This window comes from Mirounga angustirostris, unplaced genomic scaffold (assembly GCF_029215605.1).
Source record: "Mirounga angustirostris isolate CCGP_5_RB_7025 unplaced genomic scaffold, mMirAng1.0.hap1 SCAF_15, whole genome shotgun sequence".
NCBI classification, from domain to species: domain Eukaryota; kingdom Metazoa; phylum Chordata; class Mammalia; order Carnivora; family Phocidae; genus Mirounga; species Mirounga angustirostris.
Window position 1 is genome coordinate 949150 of NW_026991723.1, and position 27477 is coordinate 976626.

Sequence of the window (27477 nt, forward strand, 5' to 3'; positions counted from 1 at the left end):
GGTGAGGTCCCGACGGATCCTGTTGAAATGACAGGGGAAAGGACACTCCACCCCCCCCAGGTTTGGCCCTGGGGCTGGGGTCTCCGGCGGCCTCCTGAGGGTTGGGGGGACCACCGGCCCTGGGCCCTTGCTTCCTAGCCCGCCCATTCTGCCCCGGCACAGGCTGCGAGGTCTAGCGCGCCTGCTGGGACAGGTGAGGAGGTGAGCCTGTGCCTCCTCCGGGGGGCACGCGGGCCCCTCCGCGGACAGCAGCGCGCGGGTCCTTCCCGAGCCTGGGGGCCGGGAGCGCCGTCTGGCCGCGGGCGCGCGTGGCCGAGGCGGGGACCCGCAGCTGCGAGCAGGCCCGCAGGTGGCCGCGCGCGCCCGCGGCCAGGTGGGCGTGCCAGGCCCCGCCCCGCCGCGCCAGCCGGGGGCGGGCAGCCGAGGCCCCGCCCTCCCCGCGCGCCGGTCGGAGCCGCTGCCCGAGCGCAGCCGCACGCAGCCGGAGCAGCACGCGGGAGCGCGGCCCGCAGCGGGCCGGCCGAGGGAGCAGCGCGGCGACCCGGCCCCGGGAGCGACCCGGCCCCCGGCCCCCGGCGCGCGGCCTCGCCCGCCTCCGCCGCCCCGGCCGCCGGGCCGCGGGCATGGACGGCGCCCGCTCGCCCTGTGAGTGCCGGGCCCCCGCCCGCCGCCTTTGTGTGCGCGCCGCGCGCCCCTGCTGCGCCCCGGGCCGCGTCCTTTGTGGAGCGCCGCCCGGCCGGTACCTCCCTCTCTCCGCCCTCCCGGTCCCCCCTGCGAGCCCGCCCCGGGGACCCCTTCCCGGCGCCAGGCCGGACGCGAGGGCCCCTCCCCGCCCCCGCCGCAGCCCGCCCCCCGGGGGGGCAGGGGCAGCCCCACAGACGTCTCCCCCCCCCCCCGCCCCTCCCGGCCCGGGCCTGCAGGGCCGGCTTGCAGGCCCCTCCGCGGCGGGGGCGGGCAGGGCGCGGGCCCGGGCGGCTGTGTCCTGCGCGGCGGGGCAGGTGCGCGGGCCGGCGCTCACGCGGGCCGCTGTCCTTGCCCGCAGAGATGGACGGCTGTGGCGGCCGCCGGGACGGGCCCCGCGCGCTGACGGAGGCCGGGCGCGGCGCGGGGCCCGCGGGCATGGCGGAGCCCCCGGCGGCGCCGCGGGCGCGGGCGGCGCGGCCCGGGCCCCAGCGCTTCCTGCGGCGCAGCGTGGTGGAGTCGGACCAGGAGGAGCCGCCGGGCCCGGAGGCGGCCGAGGCGCCGAGCGCGCAGCCCCCGCAGCCGCTGCAGCGCCGGGCGCTGCTGCTCTGCAAGACGCGCCGCCTCATCGCCGAGCGCGCCCGCGGCCGCCCCGCCGCCCCTGCAGCTGCCGCGGCCGCCGCGCCGCCCGGCGCCCCCGCCGACCCCGGCCCCCAGCCCGCGGGCGCGCGGGAGCCCGGCCCGGCCCCCGCGCCCGCGTCCGCCGGAGGCCCCCGCGAGGCGGCGGCGGCGGCGGCGGCCGAGGCGAGGCCGGAGCCTGGGCGCACACGCCGGGACGAGCCCGAGGAGGAGGACGACGACGAGGACGACCTCAAGGCCGTGGCCACCTCCCTGGACGGCCGCTTCCTCAAGTTCGACATCGAACTGGGCCGCGGCTCGTTCAAGACGGTCTACAAGGGGCTGGACACGGAGACCTGGGTGGAGGTGGCCTGGTGCGAGCTGCAGGTGAGGGCGCTGGCCGCAGGCGGGGGTGGGCAGCCGCGCGCGTCATCCTGTGCGTGCGCGCCGCGTGTGCGGTCGAGGGCCGGCCTCCCAGCTGCGGGTCCCGCGGAGCAGCGGGCACTTGGAGGGCGCGTCCGTCTGCCTGTACCCCCAGGTGGTCTGTACGGGAAGCCGCAGTGGGGCGCCCCGTGTTCCAGGCGCTCCGGGGTCTAAAGGCGTAGGTGCCCCAGCTGGGCATGCTTGAGGGGCTGCTTCTGAGCCGAGGTCTGTGCGAGGGGGCTGCCAGGCCGGGTGCGTCAGGGGCCTCTTGGTTCCTGCAGGGCCCCCTGCTCCACAAAACGGGTGTGCGAGCGGTCTTGAAACCAAGTCGAACAAAATGCGGGTAGGGTTTTCTTTCGTAACGCGAAGGCCCCGGACGTGCGTTTTTCATAATGTGCCCTCACGTTGGCTGCGTCAGGCCCCAGCCCTGTAAGATTGTGTAAACGGTAACCCGAGCTGCCTGGGCCAGCCTTGGAAGCCAGGACCGTGCCTGTCAGAGCGGGTGTTCACGGGGCCCTCCCTCGGGGGGGGTCAGCTGTCAGGCACGGGGCCGTCCTGTACGGGAGCTGGCTGCCCGGCTGTAAACCTACGCCAGCACCCTGCGAAGTTAGCAGGGCAGCCCGCCACACTGCAGGCCGCCTGCCTCTTTGGCTCCGAAACGGGATTTGGTTGCTCTGGCTCTGGGGCCCCTGCAGTGTGGCTTGCGTGTGTGCGAGCTCCCCGATCTGGTGGGTGTCGACCTGTCCTTGGCCTTTCTCCAGAGGCAAAGAGCTCCAGATGCCAGCCCTTCCTGCAGTCCCTCGGTTTTGCAGGGGCAATGTGGAGTTTTCTTGGCAGGGCTGGTGGCGTCCTGTGGAGGCCTTCAGGAGGGACTGAGCGCTCCTTCCTCATGGCTGTGGATGATTCTGGGCCCCGTGGAGGGGTGGCTTCGGTGGTTTGTGGTCTGGGGGCCCTGGCCAGTGATGGCGCTGCTGTGTGGGTCAGGGAGGACCGGGGAGGAGCAGAGGAGCCCAGGTTTAGAGCGTGGCCCTGCGCCTTCCCTTCCCGCCTTCTCCCTCTCGCCAAGTGGCCCTGCGTCGCCCTGCGTGGTGCTGTGGGCACCTGCTGGTGCAGGGCAGTGGGCAGGAGCCGGGGAGCGGCAGTGGTATCTGAGGTAGGCCTCAGCAGCGACGAGGCATTGCAGGCGCACGTGACCCTCGGAAGGGTTTCTGGTTCCCATACCCTGTAAGGCAAGGCAGGCGGCCCTGCTTCTGAGGCGGCCTGAGCAGAGCACGGGCCTGGAGCCTGGCTGCCATCCAGGGGTCTTTTATGCCTGGACTCTGGGTGGTAGTAGGAAGGTTGGAGAAGGCTCGCCATCCGTCTGGTGGCCGTTCTTGAACAGGAGGTACTGGGAGCCCCCGTTGGCAGGAAACCGTCCTTGTACCTCTCTGAGTGACTGGGCATCTGACGTTTCCTCCAGGTCCATGGGCAGCATCTGGGGTCAGCTGCCTCTGCTGGGCTGTTCTGAGCTGGGATCTGGAGCGGCATGCTGCCTCCTCACCAACAAGGAGGCTGTTATTTACCCTGTTACTTGTTGAGGACCCCCAAGGTCACCATCGAGGACACAGAGAGTGGGAGGGTAAGGGGGGAGTGTAGCATCATGGGAGGAGGCGTCCAGCCCGGTGAGGCCGTCCTTAGTGGAGGAGGTGAGGGTTGGGTCTCTGGGACCCCTGTGCACCGAGAGAGGGCAACAGGTATGGCTTGTTGGCTCTGAGCCTGGGGAAGGGGTTTCCTCCTGCACAGTGTGGAGATGTCCATCCTCTGTCGGCCCCCAGGATGGCTGGGTGTCAGGGATCCCAGTGGAGGTCACTGGGAGTGTTGCCTTCAGCATGGGGAGCTTTGCAGGATTCTTCCCACCCTCTGACCCCCCCTTCCTCAGCCCCCAGGAGTGCCTTGGCTGGCAGCTTTGGAACGCCCCAAAAGTCTGTTTCCTCCTCCTGCCCTCAGGATGCTGGGGGGCATCTGCACCTGCTGGCCTCTGCCAGACGGAGGAGGACTCACCCACTCTTCTCCCAGGGTGCCCTGCCCGAGGGGTTTCCAAGGCTGCATCTCTAGACCGAATAGTCTGGCTTGCAGGATGAAAGATTCCTGTAACGTCCGATTTCCTTCCATAAATCTGTGTTGGAAGGGCTTTGCAGCAAGACACATCACCTCCCGAATTTTCTAGGTGGCCAAAGCTCACGCTCATTTTCTAGGGAAGCCATTTTAAAGTATCACTTCCCTGTCTGTCTTCTTTTGAATGAACTTTTGTCCAGGCAGCAGAACGAGCTCTGATAGCAGGGGGAGTGCACGCCCCAGAGCTCCGGCGCACGTTTCCCTTGTCCCCGGGCTGTCCTTGGCTAGTGCCAGTCCTTTGTAGACTCTGGGCCCATGTAGGGGCGGATCTTGACCGCCGACACTGTCCGGGGTGTCTGAGAGCACCTTCTGGCCTACTGCCCCCTCCGAGCCGGTGTGGGTCCCCAGGAGACCTGGCTGGCATCTGGAAGCCGTGTCGGAGGCGGGCTGCCGGCCTTTCCTGGGTCACCTGCTCCTTCTGAGTCTTCCTCAGGATCCTGGACACAGTCTTGGTTTTCAGCGCCCTCCGGGGATGCTGCCCCCTCCTGTCCATGGCCCCCTGCCTTCAGGGAAGATGGGGCCTCCCCGCAGAAGGGTTTGGGAGCTGCTCTTGCCGGATTGGGCACTGCCTCCTGGGGCGGGGGGGGGGGGGCTGGGACTGTGTTTTCGGTGCTGGTGTTTAGGCCCATGTGCAGGGTGGGGGTCGTTTTGCCGCATGGGGGTGTTGCTCCTTGAGCCTCTGCTCAGAGCACTCGCAGGGCTCTTGTGGGGCTGGGTGAGTCCTAAAGACGGGCTCGCAGACCCTGCAGGTGCTGTCATGGAGTGGGCCTGCTGCTCTGCATTGCCCAGAGGTGACTGGGCTCCCGAGGGGCGGGCCGGGCCCTGCGCCCTGGGAGGCTCGTTGCGGGTGGTGTGCGTGGCGCACCGGGGCCCTCACTGTCCTCAGCCTAGTGGGGACCCCTGTGGCCCTCGCTGTCCTCGGCCTAGTGGGGGCCCCTGTGGCCCTCGCTGTCCTCGGCCTAGTGGGGGCCCCTGTGGCCCTCGCTGTCCTCGGCCTAGTGGGGGCCCCTGTGGCCCTCGCTGTCCTCGGCCTAGTGGGGACCCCTGTGGCCCTCGCTGTCCTCTGCCTAGAGGGGACCCCTGTGGCCACGGACACGTCGCGTGGCGCTGGGCGGCTTCACACGCGGGCTTGGGCGGTCCCCTCGGGGGCCTGGTCTGCTGTCAGAGTGGCCGCGAGCAGCCTGACCCGGGGCTGCAGACACACGGAGGGGACTGGCCTTGCCTGCTGGCGTCGGATGCTTAGAGCTTGCTTTCTTGAGCCATGTTTCTCGTGCCGGGCACCTCACGGTTCCGGTTTGCTTGCCTGAGAGACCTGTGTAGACGGGCCTTCTCCCCCTCCCTGCCTTTGCAGCAACGGGGTGTTGGTGAGGTCCGTGTGGTCGGCGGTGATAGATGAGCACCCGGAGCTGGGGGTCACCGTTGGGGGCGCCCTGGATGCCGTGGCTTGTTTCCTGTTAGAAGCAGGTGTTTCCGCTGCTCAGTGTGTGCCTTTTGGGGCATCCTCAGAGGTCCTGGCATCTGGGGCAGTGGGCTGAGCCTGGCTCGGGCCTGACTGCCAAGTAACGTGGGCCCCACGACAAGGACCCCAGACTTCCTAGTGTGGCGGGCTGATGGTCTCCACCCCCCGCCCCAGTGTCATTTCCCGGTTGTGGCTTAGGCTTACTCAGGTGTATGAGCTTTGCAGGTGGGCTGCTAGCTAGAACATGATGGTGGAGAGAAGAAAAACTGCTAAGTGGGTGGGGAATGTTCCAGAAGGTTCCAGATGCCTGGTCCCCTGTTGTCGGTGCAGCGGCATTTGCTGAACGGTGCCCTGGTTCCAGGCTGGGGTACCACAGAGAGCAGGGCAGACCACAGCGTGGTGGGAGAGCCAGGTTTTCATGGAGGAGGGGTGTTTTCTAGAAGCCTGCGGGCGGCGAGGGCGTGAGCGTGGCGAGAGGCCATCCTGCGGTCCCGGGCTGGCGGGGCTGGCCCTGTGCCTGCCACTTACCTTCCAGATGGCTCGGACTTGTGGCTTTGTGCGTGGCCATAGGCCTCTCTTGGGGCCTTTGCTTGGGCCAGCTGTAGGCTGAAGCTGGATGATGCCCAGGGTGACAACATGGAGTTTCAAGTCACCTCTTTGAGGGAGCAGAACTTGACCCAGTCTGCAGAGGTTTGGGCCGCGCGCCTGGGTCTCCTTTGCCATCCGCTGGGCTGAGTGAGGAGGTGGAAACTGGCGTCTCCCTGGGGAGACGCTGGGAAGGGGCATTCAGGAGCCTTGCAGCCAGACGGGGCACCCTGCCCTGTGCGCACAAACACCCCAGAGCAGGGCCCCTGCTGCGTTTGCACCCCAGGCCCACAGCTTCCCGGTGGGGAGATCTTGGGGAGGACACCTGCCTTTGTGAGCCTTGGTTTACCTGTTTGTGCAGTGGGGCTGGTGCTGCCTGACCATCATGGGGTCGTAGGGACTCTTGAGAAGTGTTTGGCATTGAGCACAGAGCAGAGTGAAGCCCCCCCCCCCCGCCCCCAGCACGTAAGTGTACAAAGCAGAGGTTGAAGTGGAGAGCCAGCTGGCCCTCAGGGAGCATGGAGGCCTGCCTGCAGGCAGGAGTTGGTCCCAGGCTGGTGCAGGGCCCCCCAGGTGCAGGCAGGCGGGCAGGGCCCTGTGCTCTGCCCCAGCACCTGGCTGCCGCCGCCTCATCATCTGAGCGGCCAGTAAGAGGAGGTGTGAGCACAGCAGCTGGAGTCTCTTAAGAAACAGGTTAGGATCAGCCTCTGCTACAGACCTGCGAGGGGCTGTATTTTGGGCGGACAGGCCCCCGGGAGGATGGTTCAGAACAGAAGCGCAGCCCATCTGAGGTTGGAACCTGAGGGTTGGCTGCAGGTTTTCTCACTTCAAATAGTTTTCAAATCCGGTTCTGTTCCCGGGAGGGTTGCATTCTAAGATTTTCCGGACTACTTGATCACTGCCTCTAATTTATGTCAGGTTTCTTCAAACACATGTTAAGTTTTTTTGGAAAAGAATAAAAGAAAGACGAAGACAGTGTATTGGCGAGAGAATAGATAAATAGTTCAGTGCAACAGAGCAGAGAGCCTGGAAACAGACCCACATAATGGAGTTACCGGCCTTTGATGAAGGAGGAGAGGCAACTCAGAGGGGCAGAGACAGTGTCTTCACAAATGGTGTTGGAATCACTGGACGTCCACACACACGAGTGAATCCACACAGAGACCTCTTTTCACAAAAATTAACTCAAAATGGACCATAGACCTAAATGCAAAGTGCGAAACTTCAAAACTCCTAGAAGGTATCAGAGAAAATCTAGGTGGCCATGCACTTGGCGATGGTTTATGTTATTTTACCTTATTTTATCTAAGTTCCAGTAAAGACTGTTATATTAGTTTCAGGTGTACAATATAGTGATTTAACATTTCCGTACAACACCTGGTGCTCATCACGACAAGTGCCCTCCTTCATCCCCATCACCTGTTTCCCCCATCCCTCGCGCCCCCCCCCCCCCCCGCGTGGTACCAGCTTTGTGTTCTCTGTAGTTAAGGGTCCATTTCTTGGTTTGTCTCTCTTTTTTCCCCCTTTGCTCACTTGTTTTGTTTCTTAAATTCCACATATGAGTGAACTCTTATGGTATTTCGCTTAGCATAATACTCTCTAGCTCCATCCATGTCACTGCAAATAGCAAGATGTCATTCTTTTGGATTGCTGAGTAATATTCCATTGTATATACACACCACATCTTCTTTATCCATTCATCAGTTGATGGACATTTGGGCTGTTTCATAATTTGGCTATTGTAAATAATGTTGCTTATAAACATCGGGGTGCATGTATCCCTTTGAATTAGTATTTTGTATTCTTTGGGTAAATACACAGTAGTGCAATTGCTGGATCATAGGGTAGCTCTATTTTCAACTTTTTGAGGAACCTCCATACTGTTTTCCAAGGTGACTGTTTGCATTCCCACCAACAGTGCAAGAGGGTTTCCCTTTCTCCACATCCCTACCTACACCTGCTGTTCCCAGTGTTGTTAATTTTAACCATCCTGACAGGTGTGAGGGGATATCTCATTGTAGTTTTGATTTGTATTTCCCTGACGATGAGTGATGTTGAGCATCTTTTCACGTGTTTGTTGGCCATCAGGATGTCTTCTTTGGAAAAATGTCTATTCGTGTCTTCTGCCTGTTTCTTGACTGGATTATTCTTTGGGTTGAATTTGGTAAGTTTCTTATATAGTTTGGATACTAACCCTTTATTGGATGTATCATTGTCAAATATCTTCTCCCATTTCCATAGGCTGACTTTTAGTTTTGTTGATTGTTTCCTTGACTGCGTAGAAGCTTTTTATCTTGATGAAGTCCCAAAAGTTCATTTTTGCTTTTGTTTCTCTTGCCTCAGGAGACGTATCTAGAAAAATGTTGCTGTGGCCAATGTCAGAGACATTGCTGTCTGTGCTCCCTTCTAGGATTTTTATGGCTTTGGGTCTCACATTTAGGTCTTTAATCCATTTTGAATTTATTTTTGTGTATGATGAAAGAAAGTGATCCAGTTTAATTCTTTTGCATGTAGCTGTCTAGTTTTCTCAGTGCCATTTGGTGAAGAGACTGTTTTTTTTTCCCCATTGCATCTTCTTGCCTCCTTTCTAGTAGATTAATTGACCATATAATTGTGGGTTCATTTTTGTGTTCTCTGTTCTGTTCTCTTGATCTTTGTGTCTCTTTCTGTGCCAGCACCATACTGTTTTGATCACTATAGTTTTGTAATATAACTTGAAGTGTGGAATTGTGATGCGTCCAGCTTTGCTTTTCTTTTTCAAAAGTGCTTTGGCTATGCGGGGTCTTTTGTAGTTCCATATAAATTTTAGGATTGTTTGTTCTATTTCTGTGAAAAATGTTGTTGGTATTTTTTTTTTTTTTTTAAGTAGGCTCCACACCCAGCATGGAGCCCAGTGCGGGGCTTGAACTCACAACCCTGAGATCAAGACCTGAGCTGAGATCAAGAGTCGGACACTCAACCAACTGAGCCACCCAGGCATCCCAACTGTTGATATTTTGATAAGGATTGCATTAAATGTGTAGGTTGCTTTGAGGAGTATAAGACATTTGAAGAGTATTTGTTCTTCTAATCCATGAGTATGGAATGTCTTTCCATTTCTTTGTGTCCTCTTCAGTTTCCTTCATCAGTGTTTTATAGTTTTCAGAGTACAGGTCTTTCACCTCCTTGGTTAGGTTTATCCCTAGGTATCTTATTATTTTTGGTGCAATTGTAAATGGGATTTTCTTAATTTTTCTTTCTGCTGTTTCATTATTAGTGTATAGAAATGCAACAAATTTCTGTATATTAATTTTGTATCCTGTGACTTTACTGATTTCATTTATCAGTTCTAGTAGTTTTTTTGGTGGAGTCTTTAGGGATTCTATATAGAATATCATGTCATCTACAAATAGTGAAATTTTTATTTCTTCCTTACCAGTTTGGATGCCTTTTATTTCTTTTTCTTGTCTGATTGCTGTGGCTAGGACTTCCAGTACTGTGATGAACAGTACTGATGAGAGGAAACATCCTTGTCTTGTTCCCGACGTTAGGGGGAAGAGCTCTCAGTTTTTCCCCATTGAATATGTTAGCTGTGGGTTTATATACACACGTATATTTAGCTGAGGTATGTTCTCTCTAAACCTACTTTGTTGAGAGCTTTTATCATGAATGGGTGCTGTACTTTCTCAAATGCTCTTTCTGCATCTGTTGAAATGATCGTATTGTTCTTGTTCTTCCTCTTATTGATGTGATGTATCGTGTTGATTGATTTGTGAATGCTGAACCACCCTTGCATCCCAGGAATAAATCCCACTTGATTGTGGTGAATGTTTTTTAAATGTACTGTTGGATTCAGTTTGCTGGTATTTTGTGGAGGATTTTTGCCTCTATGTTCATCAGGGATATTGGTGTGTAGTTCTCTTTTATTGTGAGGTCTTTGTCTTGTTTGGTGTCAGGGTGATACTCTTGGTAATGATATTTTAGGTATAAACCAAGGGCATGATCTATTAAAAAAAAAGTTTACTATGATATACAAGGAATTCCTAAAACTCAACAATAAGAGAATGAACAACCTGATTAAAAAATGGGCCAAAGACCTTTCTTAATAGACACCTCACCAGAGAAGACATACGGGTGGCAGATAAGCGCATGAGAAGATGCTCCACATCCCGCGTCATCAGGGAAATGCAAATTATAACAAGATTCCACTGCACGCCTACGACAACGGCCAAAATCCAGGGCACTGACAAGACCAACTGCTGGCGAGGACTCGGAGTGGCAAGAGCCCAGTCATGGCTGCAGGGAACGCAGACCCACGCTGCGGCTTCGTACGAGACCAAACACACTCGAAGCACCTGCGTGGCTGGGTCGGTGAAGCGTCTGCTGTTGGCTCAGGTCATGATCTCGGGGTCCTGGGATTGAGCCCTGCATCGGGCTCCCTGCTCAGCTGAGAGTCTGCTTCTCCCTCTCCGTCGGCCCCGCCCCCTGCTCGTGCTCTCTCACGCGCTCTCAAATAAATAAATAAAATCTTAACAACAAAACTAAACACACTGTTACCATTGGATCCACCAAGCAAACCCTAGGTGTTGACCCAAATGAGCTAAAAACTTTACTCTACACAAAATCCGGCACGTGGATGTTTACAGCAGCTTTATTCATAATCGCCAAAACTTGGAAGCATCCAAGGCGTCCTTCAGTGGGTGGTGGACAAATAAACTGTGGTCCATCCAGACGAGGAAACATTACTCAGCACTAAAAAGAAATGCGCTACTAAGTCATGAGAAGACAGAAGTGAATCCTACCTAGATGCACATTATTAAGCCAGAGAAGCCAGTTGGAGAAGTCCTGTGTGAGTCCAGCTGCAGGAGTTCAGGAGAAGGCGCAGCTGTGGCCGGGAAAGGGGTCAGTGGTGGCTGCGGGTGGGCGGGGAGCTCAGAGCAATTCTAGGCAGTGAAACGACTCTGAGTGGTGCTGTGACGAGTGTCCTCAAACACGTGTTCGAACCGCAGAACTTCCAGCACCGGGGGTGAACCTGATGCACACCGTAGGCTCCGGGTGGTGATAATGAACCCATGTGCACACGTCCGTTGTCGTCCGTGTACCCAGCGCGCCCGGTCGACGGAGGGAGGCCGTGGGGGCTTGGCAGGGAGTACGTGCGAATTCTGCGCTTTCTGCCAAACCTTTGCATAGCCCTGGAACCTCTCTCAAAATTGTTAAATTGAAAAAGCAACGGTGACGGCCGTCTAAAGAAGTTTGCAGACATTCCTCATTCCGTCGAGCCGCCCGCACACGCACGGTGTCCTGCAGCCGCAGCTGCAATCACAGGGTGTCCGCGTTTGTGTGTGTGTGTGTGTTTCATTCATTCATTCGTTTTCTTAAGATTTAGTTTTAGAGAGGGAGAGGGTGTGCGTGTAGGGGAAAGGCAGAGGGAGGGAGAGAAAGAAACCTCAGCAGACGCCCCGCTGAGCATGGAACCTGACAGGGGCTCCATCTCACGACCCCGAGGGCAAGACCTGAGCCGAAATCAGGAGTCGGACGCCTAACCGACTGAGCCACCCAGGTGCCCCATCAGGGTGTGACAGGTTTTAAAATCTTTTTGTTTCTGAAGGGTCTTTTAACGCTGTTAGTTTTCAAGGGGAGGCTATGGTTGGGGTTTGTTGCCGTCTTTGCTGTTCTAGAAAGTTCTCAGTGCTGGCAGGGTGGGGAGAAGCCGGGGCTGGACTGAGTGTTGCAGGCCACAGGGGACCGGCTCTGGCTCCCTGAGGGTCTGTCCCAGGGGTGTTGGTGCCGGGAGGGTCCAGACAGGTGGTCCCTTTCATGCCTGCCTCCCCCTGAGCTGGGCGTATTCCCCAAAGTGTTCAGGAGGCCCCAGAAATAAAGATGTCATGGTATGAGCCCTGCCCAGACACACGGGTGGGCCAAGGAGCCAGTGTGGTCGAGGGGGCGCCGGGCGAGGCTCGGTGCCCCTGAGTCCTGATGGTTTATGCAGGCTGCCTTGGCTGGGGGCCTCCTCCTCAGGGAGGTCTGTGCATGGCCGTCAGCTGGCCACAGGCAGGACGGGGGTGTGGAGGACTTTCTTGGACTCCGAGACCACCCGTGAGCTCACTGGGTCTTCAGAACCACCATGAGAGATTTGGGGACTCTGCTTTTACAGGTGAGGAGGCTCGGCATGGGGTGAGGGGTGGGTAGCTCGCACAGTGGGGCCGTGGCTGGTGGCGTGGCCCAGGCTTCTCTTCCCTGCATCGTCATCTCACGTATGTGTATAGAGGTTTGCTGTGCAGAGGGAGTGTCACTCGACACTTGGCTTGAGGAGTGCTGGGTCAGGCAGGCATTGCTGTTGCGGTACTTCTCAGAGCCTTTAAAATGCCTGCTGTGGGGGCGCCTGGGTGGCTCAGTTGGTTAAGCAACTGCCTTCGGCTCAGGTCATGATCCTGGAGTCCCGGGATCGAGTCCCACATCGGGCTCCCTGCTCGGCAGGGAGTCTGCTTCTTCCGCTGACCCTCCTCCCTCTCATGCTCTCTGTCTCTCATTCTCTCTCTCGCAAATAAATAAATAAAATCTTAAAAAAAAAAAAAAAAAAAAATGCCTGCTGTGTTGCGAAGCTCTCAAGGGGCTGTCGGAGGCCCTGCCCCCTTGCCTTTTCTTTTCCCATTGCTTCATGGGACTGGGACGGGCTCTGGGGAGCGCCGTGGCAGCCAAATATTGCTTGGGAGGTGTATGCCCCCGTGGCATGTCTTGGCTCTGAGGCAGATACGATGGGGGCTTCCGCCTCATTCCTCAGTGGGGCCGTCTCAGGCCGGACGCTGTGGGGAGGGACCCGTCCCCCTCCAGTGTCCACTCTTCCCCGGGTTCCCTGCTTTTCTGGCTCTTGCTCAGGAGCACATGAGCTGGGAAAATTCTGAGCTGTGAACCGAGTGTGGCTAAGGAATGCAGACTTTTCATCATTCCCAGGATGTGAGACTGAGGGGTGGCCAGCCAAGGGCCCTGGTGGCTGAGCAGTGTTGGCAGGGACAGTGGTGTTTTCCTGTTTTTCTTCCCTACTGTCCTCAGGTGGGTTGGATTTGTCCACAGGCCCATTGCCTCATGGCTGCAAAAAGGCTGCCATAGTTTCAGGCATCACAGCCACATTTGAAGGCAGGAAGCAAGTGGGTAGATAGGTGTCCGTGTTTTAATTCACGAGGGAAACTGTTTACCAGTAAGTGACTTTGGTCTCTCGGGTTAGAATGGATGGTAAGGTCTGGCCCCCCGCAGGGGCATCTGGGGAAGGCTTGCGGCCATGGATGGATTTCAGTCTGTTCCTGGGGCTGGGTACAGTGGGTTTTGCTGGCAGGGAGGGGGTCAGGCTGCGTGAGGGCGCCTGCCCGTCTGTCCCGGTTACCTCACGTCTCTGAGGCCCTGTTGGCGCCTGTGTGTGATGAGGCCCTTCACCCAGGCCTGTCCCGCCAACAAAGCAGCCCCCACGCCCACTGCTTCTGGGCACCCCCTGCCGCCCTGCCCCCAGCGTCTGCGTGGCGACCGTCCCCATCCCCTCCTGCAGGGGCAGCCCCACCCTCCTCTCTCCCCTCATCAGAGTTCCTTCCTTCTGCCAGCGACTCCGCTTCCATTTCCCCACAAACTTTATCTTGAGAAACTTAGGAAAGTTGGACTGCCAGGCGTTAACAACTTGACGCGTGCGCTTGTCCTGTAGCTCCTCGTGCGTGTCCCCTGGCCCGTGTCCCCCGCGCCTGGAGGGCCACTCGCCTGCCTACTAACCCAAAGCTCCATGTCACACTCCCACCTGACTTGGATGCCACCAGCCACGCGCCTGACGCGGGCTGTGCCCCCAGTGGAGCTGACCGTTTTCTCGTTTGGATCCAGGGTCCAGTCAGGAGTCATGAGCTGCATCTGTGTGTCATGGCCGATTTCATCTAGAACAATCGCTCCACTGTTTTTTATCGTTGTTTTTGAATCTTAATGGCACTGCCTTTTTCTCCCACAGAGACCGTGTCCTGGGCCGCCAGGCTTCCACGCGGCCACACTCAGGCTGCGTCTCTGCGGGTGCCCCGTGGTGGCGGGGGTGCAGATCACAGACACCGGTCGGGCTGGCACCCTGTGGGCACGCAGACTGGGGTCTCTGCGAGGGGCCACTCTGCTGCCCCCACGACCTCTGACCCGTGGCCTCGGGGTTGAGGGATGCTCTGTCTGGAACCATCCAGATTTCTGGAAAGCTCATGCTGGTCCCCTTCCCGGGGGTGGTCAGCAGCAGAGTGGGACCTGAACCAGGCCGCTGGGGCTTCTGCCACGAAGCTGGGCTGTGGGTGTGGTTGTTGTGGGGCTCAGGGCTGCAGGCCTCCCACCTTCCCGGTTTGGGCGCCCATGTGGGCCAGCCCCCTGTTTGGGCTGGATTGTTGAAGCTCCCGAGCCCCGGTGGGCCGTGTTCACCCGTCCCCTCCCCGTGCCAGCACTGGGCCCCTCCAGGGGGCGGGGGCTGTGAGGACGGAGGAGGAGGCCACCGCCCGGGTAGGGGGCGTCTCTAGGGATGTTCCTGAAAAGATGGCGATGTGACAGATGCTGAAACCCCGCCCAGACCTCCTTCTCCGTCGTGGCAGCGTTCACTTGGGTCTCCGCCCTACTTGCCTCTTTTTTATGTTCTTTGGTATTTTTGCAAAGTCATGATTGTGGCGTCTGAGCTAACACGTGCAGGGATGGTGAATCACCACCCACAGCCCGCGGTCCCTACCTGCCCCAGCTTTGGCGAGAGCCCCCCGCAAGTGTGCGCGGGCCCAGCAGCCTCCCCGTCCCCAGGGGCGAGTTCGGGGGGCCTCAGCCCCAGCCCAGCCCGCAGCTGGGCGCTGGCCTCTGGTGGGGGCCTGATGCGTCGCGGGGGCCCTTCTCCTGTGCCCTGAGGGGTGCGGCTCCTCAGCGGGGCTGTTGTTGGGGCCCCCAGAAGGAAGGTGGCCACCGTGCTGTGTCTTCCGACTGGGCAGTCACCTTGTCAGGCTGGCCGGCTCGGAGCCACAGACACCTGTCTGGACGGGTTTGGAGCAAGAGAGAACTCGGCTGCCTTGGAAGGAGCATTGCAAACTCGAGGGGGAGAGGAGTGAGGGCAGGGACGGAGCAGGGGTGCGGCCAGTGGGCGTCTCCTGGGGGGCAACGGGGGCCCTGTGTTCTTGGATTTAGGGAGAACTCTGTTGTCCTGAAGCCTTTCTGCACGATGCCAGCGACCCACTTTCGGGGACCATGGGGTCATTGTTTCTCACAGCGTGAGGGGCCCCTGGCGCTGCGGAGAGGCCCTTGGAGGAGGACACCCCCGCCCCCCAATCCTCCCCAGGGCAGCGGCTGTCCCACGCTCCTGGTGGGGGACCTGACAGAATGGTCTAGAAGTCTGCATGTTCTTGGGTCCTGGGGACGCAGGCTGCTCCCCACCCCCCAGGCCCTGGCGGCACACGGGGCCCGTGACCCGCGTGGGGGCCGCACCAGCATTTGCTGTGGGATGTTTGCTCTCTGACGTGATGTAGGGTGCCTTGCCGCGTGGACCCTTGGGGGCCCTTGGGGGAAAGAGCTGCCCTTGCGGGTGGCCGACTGCCCTCTGTCAGGCTCCCAGACGTTTCCTTGGGAGCATCCAAGCCACACTGTTCCTTTTCTTCTCAGCCACTCCCGAACTGGAAGTTTGGGGTCTGGGTGGGGACTCAGAGCCCAGGTGTGGGGGCCAGACCATGGTCCCGTGTGGGTGCCGAGCAGACCTGACCCTGCAGCGGTCACGTGGGGAGGGCGAGGGTGGCCAGGATGGTGGTTTTATCACAGGGCGATGGAGGACACTGTGGCCCCCGTTAGCAAAGGTGTGCTACTGTGAGTGATTTGCAGTTGGAAGGGGTGAAGACCCTGGGGAGGGGTGCAGGGGGGCGTGGGACGGGGCTCCCCGGCCCTGCTCCTCTGGCCTCGGTGGCCCCGACCGTCTGTGGGTTAGACTCCTGGCCTGTGAGTGCCGGTGGACCGCCTACCCCACGTACGGCGTGTCCTCGCGTGAGTGCGGGCCCAGGGAGCTTGTCTGCCCCTGCTGTCCCCCCAGCGGCCTGGGCTGGGGCCGTCTCACGCCGGCCGGGTGGCGGTCTGTGCGGCCACGGGCCAGGTCTGCACAGATTGAGGGAAGGTCAGAAGGTGTACGAACTCAGTGGGCACTTCAGGGACAGCGCAGGAGTTGAGGGGAATCTGCTAGAGACAAAATGAAGGAAAAGCAGATGAAAATAGTGAAAGTCTTCAAAAAGAACGGGGACAGCTGGAACTCGGTACACACGGAGTGACTGAGGAGTGCTCTTTGCTCCACTCTTTTGGAGGTGACGTTGCTGGAACGTGGGGGCAGGTCAGTGCGTCTGGGCCCCACCAGGTACAGACCTGCGTCCCGGGCTCGGGCCGTACGCTCGCTTTCTGTCCCAGGCATCGCGTGCCACCCGAGACTTTCTCACACGTGGATCACGTGGTCTCGTCACGATACCCTTCGGCACTCGGCCCCGCTGTACCAGCCACCCCCCTGGTCCCTTTCCCACCGTGCCTGGCGCTCTCTGTCTTGGGTCTGTGTTCCTGCTGCTAACACTGGGGCAGCTCCGTTTGGTCTGTTACAGCTGAGAGGCAGGCTGGCGTGGACACGGGCGCCCAGCTGCTCTCTCCCTCGTCCTTGGCAGCAGGAGGCACCTGCGTGCCCGCCCAGGATGGACGCATACCTCTCGGCCTCCCCGGAGGTCCGGGTGTGGAGAGCCGTCCGGCCCTTGCCGGCCCTGGGCTCTCGTCCAGCCAGCAAGGCCCCGGGCCCCAGTGGGCACGCTCTGGCCTGGGGACATGGGCGGCTGCCCTGCAGGAAGCCACACCTGGCCACCCGGCCTGCTCACCGGTGCCTCCGCGTGTCCCAGGAAGCGCGGTGCTGGCTCCCGGCTGGCCTGCCTGAAGTAGCCCTGTGAGTCCCTGTAAATATTTGATGACGGTGAAGAGAGCAAACAAAGGCCTGCTCTGTTCCCAGGGGGACTGAGACGGGGACACTGGAACGTTCTGGCCCTGCGGGCTGCTTCCTGGAGCGGCTTGTGCGTGCGTCTTGAGGCAGGCCCTTTGTGTCTGGGAGCGGAGCAGGGGCCCTTTGGCAAGGTGGAGCCAGCCTTCTACCTGGAACCGGCCGGGCCTCCTCGCGGCTGCCAGCCTGCCCAGAGGTCACAGAGGGGTCTCGCCCTCCAGATGCAACGTGGGACAGACTCTTGGCCACAGGCTCTGGGGAGAGGCTCGGAGAAGGCGGGGGGCCTAGGGCTTGGCACGGGCGCCGACAGCCCGCCCAGTGGAGGGTCAGCACGTGGCCGGCACCGTAGGGCCCCGGTGGGCTCGGCCGGGCAGCCACAGACACGTCGAACGCCTGCCCCCGTGGCCCTCCGGATCCTGGCCTCTCTGCCTGCTGGGTGTGCAGGGAACACACCCCTTGCCGGCCTGGGTGCACGCGTGTGTCGTCCTGGGTGGGCGTGCCAGGGAAGAGGCCCGTCTGCCCTGTGGGTGCTTCCAAGTTGCGGCAGGCCTGCCGAAGGGGAGCAGACGCCGGGGTCCTGGCAGCCGGGCCACAGCCCCGCCGGGCGGGAGAGTCTGTCTCCTTGGGCAGGGCAGGAACCGCCGGAACTTCAGGCAGGTGTTCGGCAGCTGACGGCCTTTCAGCAGGGTTTCTGCTCCGTTTTCTCTCCAGGGGAAGGAAAGTCCTGTGGGTGGGGCTGCGATGGGTGTAGTCCGGTGGAGGTTGAATCACGAGGGTTTTCAAAGACCTTGGTCTGTGAGTGTAATTATTAATGGTTGTAATAACCACAGGGGCAGTATCCTGAGAGCTCACAGGAGCCCCTTGCTGACCTGCTTCCCTTCTCTCGTGGAGCCCTGGCCGCAGCCCAGGGAGGCAGCTTATCCTTGGGGTTTTGGGGACTCCGAGGCCCACGAAGCCTATGTTGCTGGAGATGCCCTCCACCGCCCTGGAGCGCCTTTGGCGAGGGTTCCTGTTGGCCGCTCAGAGCCCCCGCCGTGAGCTGTGGGGAGGGCAGGCTGGAGCCCCCGTGCCTGGGGCTGCGGAGATGGGGCTGGCAGTCTGACCCCATGGGAGGCTCTGTGAGGAGCCTCCTGACCTAAAGCCACAGCAGGGTACCAGCCTGGCAGGCGGACGCGGCCCATGCCCCAACCTGTGGATGTGGTTGCCTTGAGGACCCTGAGATGGGGGACGGTCCTGGCTTATCTGGGTGGGCCCGGTGTCACCCCCTGGGTCCTTCCGACAGGAGGACGTGGTGGCCTCTAGAGCGCAGACAAGGGATGGATCCTCCGAGGCGCCCCGGAAGGAAGTGGCCCTGTGTGTATCTCCTGGACTTGGCCGGGAGGCTTCCTTCTTGCTTCTGGCCCCAGAATTGAAGAGAGTCAGTGTGCTGTTTGGGCCAAGGGACAGCGTGCACCCAGGGCCCGGGAAGGCCACCCTGGGAGGACCGCAGGGGGCTGTGCGCGAGGCTCACTGCGAGCAGGGCTGGAGCCTGCGGGAGTGCCTCTCAGGGCCCAGGTATGTGGCGTGTGTGTGGGAGAGGAGGGGCGTGGTTCACCAGAGCACACGGGGTGTCGTACCACCTGGCCTGGTCAGTGGGTATGAGGGGACATTGAGGGGTGATATGCAAATGGTTCAGGGCAAGGCCTGACCGCTGGGTGTGAGGTGCCAGGAGCCGTGGGGGCAGGGGGCAGCCCCTCCCTGGGAACCCGCCCCTGCAGGCAGCCTCCTGGCTCATCCCTCCTGGGGACAGTGGCCCCCGGTAGTGAAGAAGGGCCTGGGGCCAGGCAGCTATTGCAGGGCAGGGAAGCCTCTGGAGAGAGCCTGGCGCCGGGGCCTGAGCTCCACGGGCAGAACCTCTGGGCTGTGGTGTCCGTCCCCTGCCTGCAGCCCGGGGGGCTCTGGGAGGGCTCAGCCTTGGAGCGTCTAGGCCCCTGCCCCAGGCCTGGCTCTTGCAGGGGGTGGTGCACACTCCTCTGTCTGCCCTCACAGGGCCACACACGTCCTGGAGGGAGTCAGCGGCTAGTGCTAGGAGTCAGCGCTGTCTGCGGGACTTGTTGTGTTCAGGTGAGACAAGCGCTCACGTTCGTGGCCGGTCTCTGTGCTGCCTTCCGCACACCCTCCCCGAAGTCTGGATTGCAGACCAGCTTTCCAGTGCCCCGCCTGAGGGCCAGGGCTGCTGGCACTCTGCTGGTACCTCCCTCCTCACCACTGACCAGCCTCTCTCCTAACAACCCCCCCCACCCCCCGCCCCGGCTCTGCCACTCCCTGCCCCCCATCTCTGTCCCCTCCCATCTCTGCCCTCCCCCATCTCTGCCCCCCTCCCCATCTCTGCCTCCCCATCTCTGCCCCTCCCCCATCTTTGTCCCCTCCCATCTCTGCCCCCTCCCCATCTCTGTCCCCTCTCCCTCATCTCTGCCCCCCTCCCCATCTCTGCCTCCCCATCTCTGCCCCTCCCCCATCTTTGTCCCCTCCCATCTCTGCCCCCTCCCCATCTCTGTCCCCTCTCCCTCATCTCTGCCCCCTCCCCATCTCTGCCCCTCCCCCATCTCTGTCCCCTCCCCATTTCTGCCCCCTCCCCATCTCTGCCCCCTCCCCCATCTCTGCCTCCCTCCCCATCTCTGCCTCCCTCCCCATCTCTGTCCCCTCTTCCTCATCTCTGCCCCCCCATCTCTGCCCCTCCCCCATCTTTGTCCCCTCCCAACTCTGCCCCCTCCCCATCTCTGTCCCTCCGCCATCTCTTCCCCCTCCCCATCTCTGCCCCCTCCCCATCTCTGCCCCCCTCCCCATCTCTGTCCCCTCTCCCTCATCTCTGCCCCCCTCCCCATCTCTGCCCCCTCCCCATCTCTGCCCCCTCCCCCATCTCTTCCCCCTCCCCATCTCTTCCCCCATCCCCATCTCTGCCCCCTCCCCATCTCTGCCCCCTCCCCCATACTTTCTGCCCCCTCCCCATCTCTGCCCCCTCCCCCATCTCTGCCCCCTCCCCATCTCTGCCCCCCTCCCCATCTCTGTCCCCTCCCAACTCTGCCCCCTCCCCATCTCTGTCCCTCTGCCATCTCTTCCCCCTCCCCATCTCTGCCCCCTCCCCATCTCTGCCCCCCTCCCCATCTCTTTCCCCCTCCCCATCTCTGCCCCCTCCCCATCTCTGCCCCTTCCCCATCTCTGCCCCCCTCCCCATCTCTGCCCCCCTCCCCATCTCTTTCCCCCTCCCCATCTCTGCCCCCTCTCCCTCATCTCTGTCCCTCCTCCCCTGCCGGCTGGAGCCCTGTATCCATAGCAACAGTTGCTGCTGTGGAAGCTGGCTCCAGCTCCCTCCTCCCATGGGGAGGTATTTTTGGCACTGCGGAGAGATTTTATTTTATCTTCGGTGTTGACTTTTACTCTTTGAGCGAGTGCCGCACAGACAGAGTGGGGCGGTGTTCAGGGAGGTCTGAGGGCTTCCTTTGGATGTGTAGGCGCTGGCCCTTCCCCTGTAGACAGGGTCTGGGCAGCACTTCATGGGGTGCCCAGGCTGGACGGGGGCTCTGGGCCGGGACTCTGGGTGACGGGGGAGCCCGGTGGTCACGGTGGTGGCCAGCCTTGGGGCTTAGCCAGTGGCCATAACAACATCCCTGGGAGCTCTGGGGCACTTGCTTTTCGGCACCAGACAGCACAGACCCTTGGGGCGCTTCATGTGGTGACTTCCCGCACTTTGCCCAGGGCCATGTGTGCAGATGAGGCCACGGGGCAGTCCTGGTGTCTCCTTGTGAGACGTCTTCCTGCCCCTGCCAGGCCCACGTGGGTGGCATGTCTGGAGTCCGCTCTTCCTTATCACGTGGGCCCTCTTGTTTCTGTGGGGGTCCGGGCTGCCCCCCACTCACCATGGTCCTGGTGCTCTCAGTATTTGGCACCCCTCGCTGAGGCACCACCAGTGGGACAACGGAGACTCTGGGGCGTGGGGCCTGCCCTGCCTCGCCCTTCAGGCGTGGGTGTGGTGCCTGGGGGGTGGATTCCCACGGGTCCTTGACTGGGACTCGGGGGAGGGTGGGGGTTGCGGGCCTGGGAAGGGGCAGGTCACCGTGTGTGCCCGTGAGGAGTGCTGAGGATGGCCCGTGATGCACCTGCTGTCCTCAGGGAGGGGAGCCCCTGGGGAGCCAGCCCAGTGGGGCATGCAGCCCCTGGCCCCTCAGAGGCTCGAGATGCCCTTCCCAGGCTTCCTTGGGGAATGTGCACTGGAGGTAGCTGGGTGTGCTGCGCCCTGGGGTCCCCAGAGCCACTCCCTGACCCTCCACCTCTTCATCTGCCCAGTGGGGGTGAGGGCAGCTTGCGGGGGGCCGTGGGCCATGCCTGCGGCGTCCATATCAGAGGCAAGGCCCGCGAAGCTTACTGAGGCCCAGTAGAGTTATTTCTGCCTTGTCATGGAGATCCCAGATGGGCCAGAAAGAGAGCCGCCATCCAGCCTCCTCAGTCTCGTTATCACTGGACGTGTCTCGTACGTTAGTCTTCTTCCCAAACTCTCCGTCTTGCATGAGCTCCCAAGTGCAGGCCTGGAGGGTGGACGGGACCTTGGCTGCCTCCCCCCATAGGGCTCTGTCTCCCGCCACTCGGCACACAGTAGGTGCTGTCCACACGTGTCCTTGAGCCAGAGCCCAAAGTGAGGGAGGTGTTCAGGGTTTGTGGGTTTTACAGAATTAGGAATTCTGCTTCAGAGAGGCCAAGTCTGAAGCCATGTAGGGAACAGACACGGGAGGGGGTACTGGAGGAAATCCGCACCATGGTATCCACTCCTCGGGGAGGTAAGTAGCTCCGCACAGGGATGTGGCCCCATGGTGTCGTGAAGTTCAGCGGATTGCAGAGAATCGGGGACACGGGGAAGAGGGAGCAGAGCTCCCACGCTTGCCTCCAGAAGGCAGCCCTTCTTCGTCTTCTTTTTTTTTTTTTTTAAAGATTTTATTTATTTAACAGAGAGAGACTTGGTGAGAGAGGGAACACAAGCAGGGGGAGTGGGAGAGGGAGAAGCAGGCTTCCTGCCGAGCAGGGAGCCCGATGTGGGGCTCGGGCTCGATCCCAGAACCCTGGGATCATGACCTGAGCCGAAGGCAGATGCTTAGCGACTGAGCCCCCAGGCACCCCATGAAGGCAGGCCTTCTCATTCATTGTTTGGTCCACGTCTTGGGAGTTTTGTTAAATCCCAGCCCGGGGCTTTTCACCTGCAGCCCTGCCCAGCTCCCCTCCCCTCCGCTCCCCGTGGTCTGCCACGGCCTTCTTCATCCGGCTAGTTCCTAGGCTATAAATAGTCGTCTGGTGAAGAATTGCGGCCACACGCCCAGGCATCGAAGGTTTGGACGACTTCCCTGCGGGGGCTGAGGGTGCGAGTCCCAGCCGAGCACCGCAGCCTTCCGGGCACGTGCAGCTCTGTGGAACGTTGACTTTGCACCCTCCTGAGCAGCGCTCCGAAGGCAGTGCAGGGAATGGGTTTCTGTGGAGGGAGAGCACTGTTGCTGTCACTGGGCGGCTTGCTCTGCCCGCGTCCTGCGTGTGCACCGACCTCCACACCCATGCAGTCAGGTGCTCGGAGGCGCCGGGATCTGTAGGGATTGGGGCATTTTTGGGGAGGCACAGCTCAGTGGGGAGAGAGCCAGTGTCAGGCTGTGTAGCCTTGGGCGGGTGCTGCCTCTCTGGTCAGGGGAGCGTGGTGTGACCTCTGGGGCTGCCACTGCCCAGGGCCTGATGCAGGACGCCTCCTCCAGGCGCCTTCTTGGATCCGGGACGCACACCTCGTACAGCAGTGACTGTGACCCCAGAATGCCAGCAAGGAGGCTGATGGGCCGTTTGTGCAGGTCACACGCAGCCTGAGCCCCGGCCCTGAGCTGGGCAGTCTCGGGTGCCCACGGCACAGGGGGGAGGGCCCACCTGTGTCCACAGGGACAAAGGACATTCACGGATGCTGATGAGCGAGGCTGGCACTTTTCTCAGTGCTCTGTGCTCAGGCAGGGAGGGGGCTGTGCCACGATGGTGGCCAAGTTGGGGCCGTGGGGCCCTGACCTGTGAGTCTGGGGTGGGCTGGCTCCGTGGGGCGTGGCTGCGCGGGGTCCGTCTCGGGGAGTGGCATCCCCATCTCTCCTCATTAAGCAGCACCCCCCTGCTAGGTTTGATGCCACTGCCTGAGGGTCTGGGGACGGCCGTGGGGTGTGTGGGAGGCTCTGGAGTGAGCAAGGCGGGCTGGGCCTGGGGAGGCCAGGGGCCACATGCCCCTAGGGCCTGTGCTGGGGCCGTGGTTGGTCCGTGAGGGATGTGAGTGAGGCCTGCTGTGTGCAGAGCTGCCCTGCGGACAGACGGACGGTGAGCTGGAGGGTGAGCTTTGGGAACTCCCCCATGTGCATGAGTCCTGGGTCCCTGCAAGCCTCCTTGCCTGGAGCGTCTGCTCTCTGCTCTGAGATCACTTGGCTTTCTGCGCTGCACCCGCCACAGTCCCAGGATCCCACAGGCTGGGTCTCAGGTCCACAGCCCTGGGCAGCCCCGCAGGGGAGGTGGGGGACAGGCCCTGCCTCTTCTCTGGGATGCTGAGCAGGGGTGGGGGATGGAGGGATGGGGGGCAGGCCCTGCAGGCACTTTCCCACTGTTGGCTCTGTCACTTCCTTACTCTTGCTTGCTCTGCCGTCAGTGGTGGGGCCGGCCCAGACCCTGTAGCAGCAGCTACAGGATGGAGGATTTCATTCCCTTTCTTCTGGACTGCTCTGGGTTTTGTCAAAGCCAGACAGGGAAATGAGGAGGCTGGCCGGAGGTGGCATAGCTGATCCCATTGCTTACCTGTCTGCCGGGGTCACAGTGTGAGAGGGTGCCCCCCTAGCAGGGCGGTGTGCAGAGAGGCTGTCCCCACCCCATCAGTCTCCCGGACAGAGGCTTGCTTGTTCCTGGTCATGCCGTTTCAGCCAGGCCCTCCAAACACTGGCCCCCAGGACTCGGGGCACTCGGGCCCCCGCAGTAGCCTGTAGCCAAGGACTCGCGTCTGGAAGCCGGGGCTGCGGCCGACCTGCTGGTGTGCAGCCTCCCTGTGCTCTGTAAACCGGACAGCATCAGGGTTGAGATGTGAGGGCAGAGGTCTTGCCCAAGGGTACCTTTTTGGGCCTGGCTGGTGCACGGCTGTCCGGCAGGCCATGGCTGTTGGTAAATGCTTGCCTGAAGTGAGAGAGAGCTGCGGGTGTGTGTGGGGGGCATCTCCTCACCTGCCAGGGTGTGGGCGTCAAGGAGGGACTTCCTGACCCCAATCAGGGGGTCACCTCAGTTTTTACTCCTGGGCTTCAGGGTTCCCACCTGTTGGAGGTGGGGGGCAGAGAATCCCCCTGGGGCACCAGGCCCAGCCTCTCTGTGTCTCAGTCGTGAGTTGGGGAGATGGCTTTATCATCACCTGGGGAATGAACCCACCTGCAGAGGGGAGCCCACTGAGCACTGGCTCCCGTTGGACTTGGAATTCCATTTTGATCTTGGGAGGGACAAACGTGTCATCTTCCCAAAGGTCGTCGGAGCCTGGGGGTGGTTGTGCTTCTGCGTGGGCGTACCTAGGAGTCCTGGGCTGTAGGGCGGACGGCCAAGGGGGCAGGATGGAGGATGGCGCACAGTAGGATGATGGCCGCAACCTTATTTCACCTGCCATTTTATTTTACTTGATGTCACTGGGAAGTTGTAAGTTTTGATCATAATTTCATTGCATCCTTGCGTATGTACGCAGTGGTAAATTTAACAGCTGAGGTGTGGCTTGGTGAGGCTGCCCTGTAGTTGGACGCACCATTCTTAGGGTTGTGGGCCGGTTGGAATTTGCTTTTGGGAAGTTCGTCATGCATTTTCTTATAAGTTTTACTGGTTCCACCAGAGATGATGACCCATATCCTTGACTTCTCCCACATTCTGGGCATGTAAGGGTCTTAGGACACTAAACTCGGTCTACCCACCCCTGCCTCTTGCCTGCCTTTTGCAGCGTTGCTTCTAAGATTTCCTTTATGTGTTCAGTTTTTATTTTTATTTTGCTGTATTGTATCCAGTGTGGTTTTTTGTATTTAATCTGCTCTGGCTTATAGCACTTCTTGAATCTATGTCTGGATGTCTTGCTTCAATTTTGGAAAACTTTGGAGTGTTATTTGATGCATATTGCTTTTGTCTCATCTTTATGCCCTCTTCTTTGGGAATCCTGTTTACCCATAGGTTGGATCTTTTCACTGTGTTCTATGAGCTTTGTGTCCTCTTTCCTGTATTTTCCACGTGTTTGTGCTTCCATGTTCCAGTCTGCATACGTTCTGTGGTCTTATCTTCCAGTTTGCTGATCCCATCTTCAGCTGTGTCTTATTTGCTGCTAAGCCCATATATTGAGTTCCCTATTTCATTTCTTTTTTTTTTTTTTTAAAGATTTTATTTATTCATTTGAGACAGAGAGAATGAGAGACAGAGAGCATGAGAGGGAGGAGGGTCAGAGGGAGAAGCAGACTCCCTGCCGAGCAGGGAGCCCGATGCGGAACTCGATCCCGGGACTCCAGGATCATGACCTGAGCCGAAGGCAGTCGCTTAACCAACTGAGCCACCCAGGCGCCCCCCTATTTCATTTCTTAGTTTTAGGTTCCATTTGATTTTTACTTCATAGGTTTTAGTTCTGGTGGACCTTGGTTATCTATTTTCTGTCTTTACAGAATTTTTATTTTGTATGGTTTTAAATTTTGTCATTATTCCAGTTAATATACAGTGTTATATTAATTTCAGGTGTACAATATCGTGATTCATCATGTGGTGCTCATCACAGCAAATGCCCTCCTTCATCCCCATCACCTGTTTCCCCCATCCCTCCCCCACCTCTCCTCTGGTCCAGCAGTGTGTTCTCTGTAGTCAGGAGTCCGTTTCTTGATTTCTCTCTCTCTCTCTCGGTTATCTGTCTTTATGACTACACCAATCACAGTACTGTTAATGTCTGTCTGATACCTACAGTATTTGGATCCTTTGGGGGTTTGTTGCTTTCATTTGTTTTTTTCCCCTATTGTTTTTTCTGTCATTTGGTCTCAGGTCCTAGTTGGCCTGGCAATTTTTGATTGGTGTATTTAAAGCTTACGGAGATACTTGAAATTGTGGGTGATTTTGTTTTCCTTTAGAGAAGATTTTTGTTCCGAGCAGATACTGTAATAAGGGCAGGTCGTGTAATCCTGTCTGGAACTGAGTGCAGCCTTTGTGAGCACTGCTCTGCTCTGTGTTATCCAATCTCCTAGCATCGAGGCCTCTGGAGAAAGTAGACTGAAAGCTGGGGTGTTGCCCGTCAGACTGCAGACGCTCTGCCCAGTGGCTCGGCTCCTAGCCTGCCGCCTGGTACGGATACTCGAAGGCTGTGCTGTCCTGTAGGAAGGGAATGTGAGCCACGTGTGTAATCGTGCATTCGTGGCCACGTTGAATGTGTAAAAAGAACAGGTGGAATTCACCTTAATGATATTTTTTTTGGTTCAGTACATCCAAAGTATCGTATCGCGTGTGCAGTATAAGGTTGTTGATGAGGCTTAAGCAATTTAAAACAACGACTGTGTCTTAGAAAGCTGGTGTATACGCATCGTAGAGTTAGGTGACCTCTCCGTTTGGAAGAGCCGCTCATCAAGCACTCGCAGCCTTATGTAGCTTACGGCTGTTGTCCTGGGCTGAATGTGGGGGCTCCTGTCTCTCCATCGGGGTCACACCCAGAGCTGGTGGCTCATTTCAGGTGTGTGTGCAGTGAGCACCTACTGTCTTGTCTTGATTGTGGCCTGAAGGCTCTTGCTGCCAACTTGGGAAGAACTGAGGAGCTGTGGGGCCTCTCCTCACCCCGGACTTCCCTCAGCCTCTGTGGATCTCACGCACTGGGTCTGTCTGGCAGGGTGCCCCCACCCCCTGCCCCGCCCCCTGGCATAGCACCTGGCCTGGAGGGACACCCCAGCCCCTGCCCCAGCCCCGGGGCAGCGCTGGCCTGGAGGGACACCCCCACCCCCTGCCCCGGCCCCTGGGCAGCGCTGGCCTGGAGGGACACCATAGATGTTCAGGCCTGGGAGCATGTCCACTTCAGCAGACTGGTGTGAGGCAATTGGTGGCCGAAGCCCCTGCATCCTGGCCTCTGGGGCCCTCTTAGGTCTGTTGGAGGGATCGCTCAGGCTGGACAGCGCCTCTGGACGGGAGAGGAGGGGCGTCCTAACCAATTCTTTCCAGGGGAGGGCTTTAGAGGGTGTGGCCAGACACTGCTTTCTTCACTGGGAGATGTCAGACCCCCCCCACAATGCCTGAGTGGCCAGAGCTGCGGTTCTGGGGTTCTTTGCGTTGGAGGTGTGCAGGGGATAGGGGTCTGCTTTCTGGGGAGAGTCCACAGCATTCAGCAGGTTGTTGCAAGGACCTTAAAGCCTCACCGCTACCCTGGTGTCCCCCAGCCTTAGGACCCTGTGCAGGGGGAGGGACAGCCATGAGGCAGAAGAGGGGTGACTCCTGACTGGCTCTGCCCCAGCTGACCCTGAGGGGGGTGGAATCGAGTGTCCTGCCCCCTGCCCTGCAGGCATGTCCTTGGTGGAGGTGTTCGTCTCGGCTGATTGTGACCATG

The 27477-nt window shown here is 59.7% G+C and overlaps 1 protein-coding gene across 1 annotated transcript in view; it reads left to right on the top strand.

Moving 5' to 3' along the window:
• Positions 1-652: 652 nt before the first annotated feature.
• The window catches only part of WNK2 (WNK lysine deficient protein kinase 2), a 128199-nt gene continuing 101374 nt past the window's right edge, over positions 653-27477 (top strand). Inside the window, exon 1 of the mRNA XM_064579853.1 lies at positions 653-1686. Coding sequence (XP_064435923.1) covers positions 1045-1686 — 642 coding nt within the window. The 5' untranslated portion in view covers positions 653-1044. The remainder of the gene's footprint in view (positions 1687-27477) is intronic.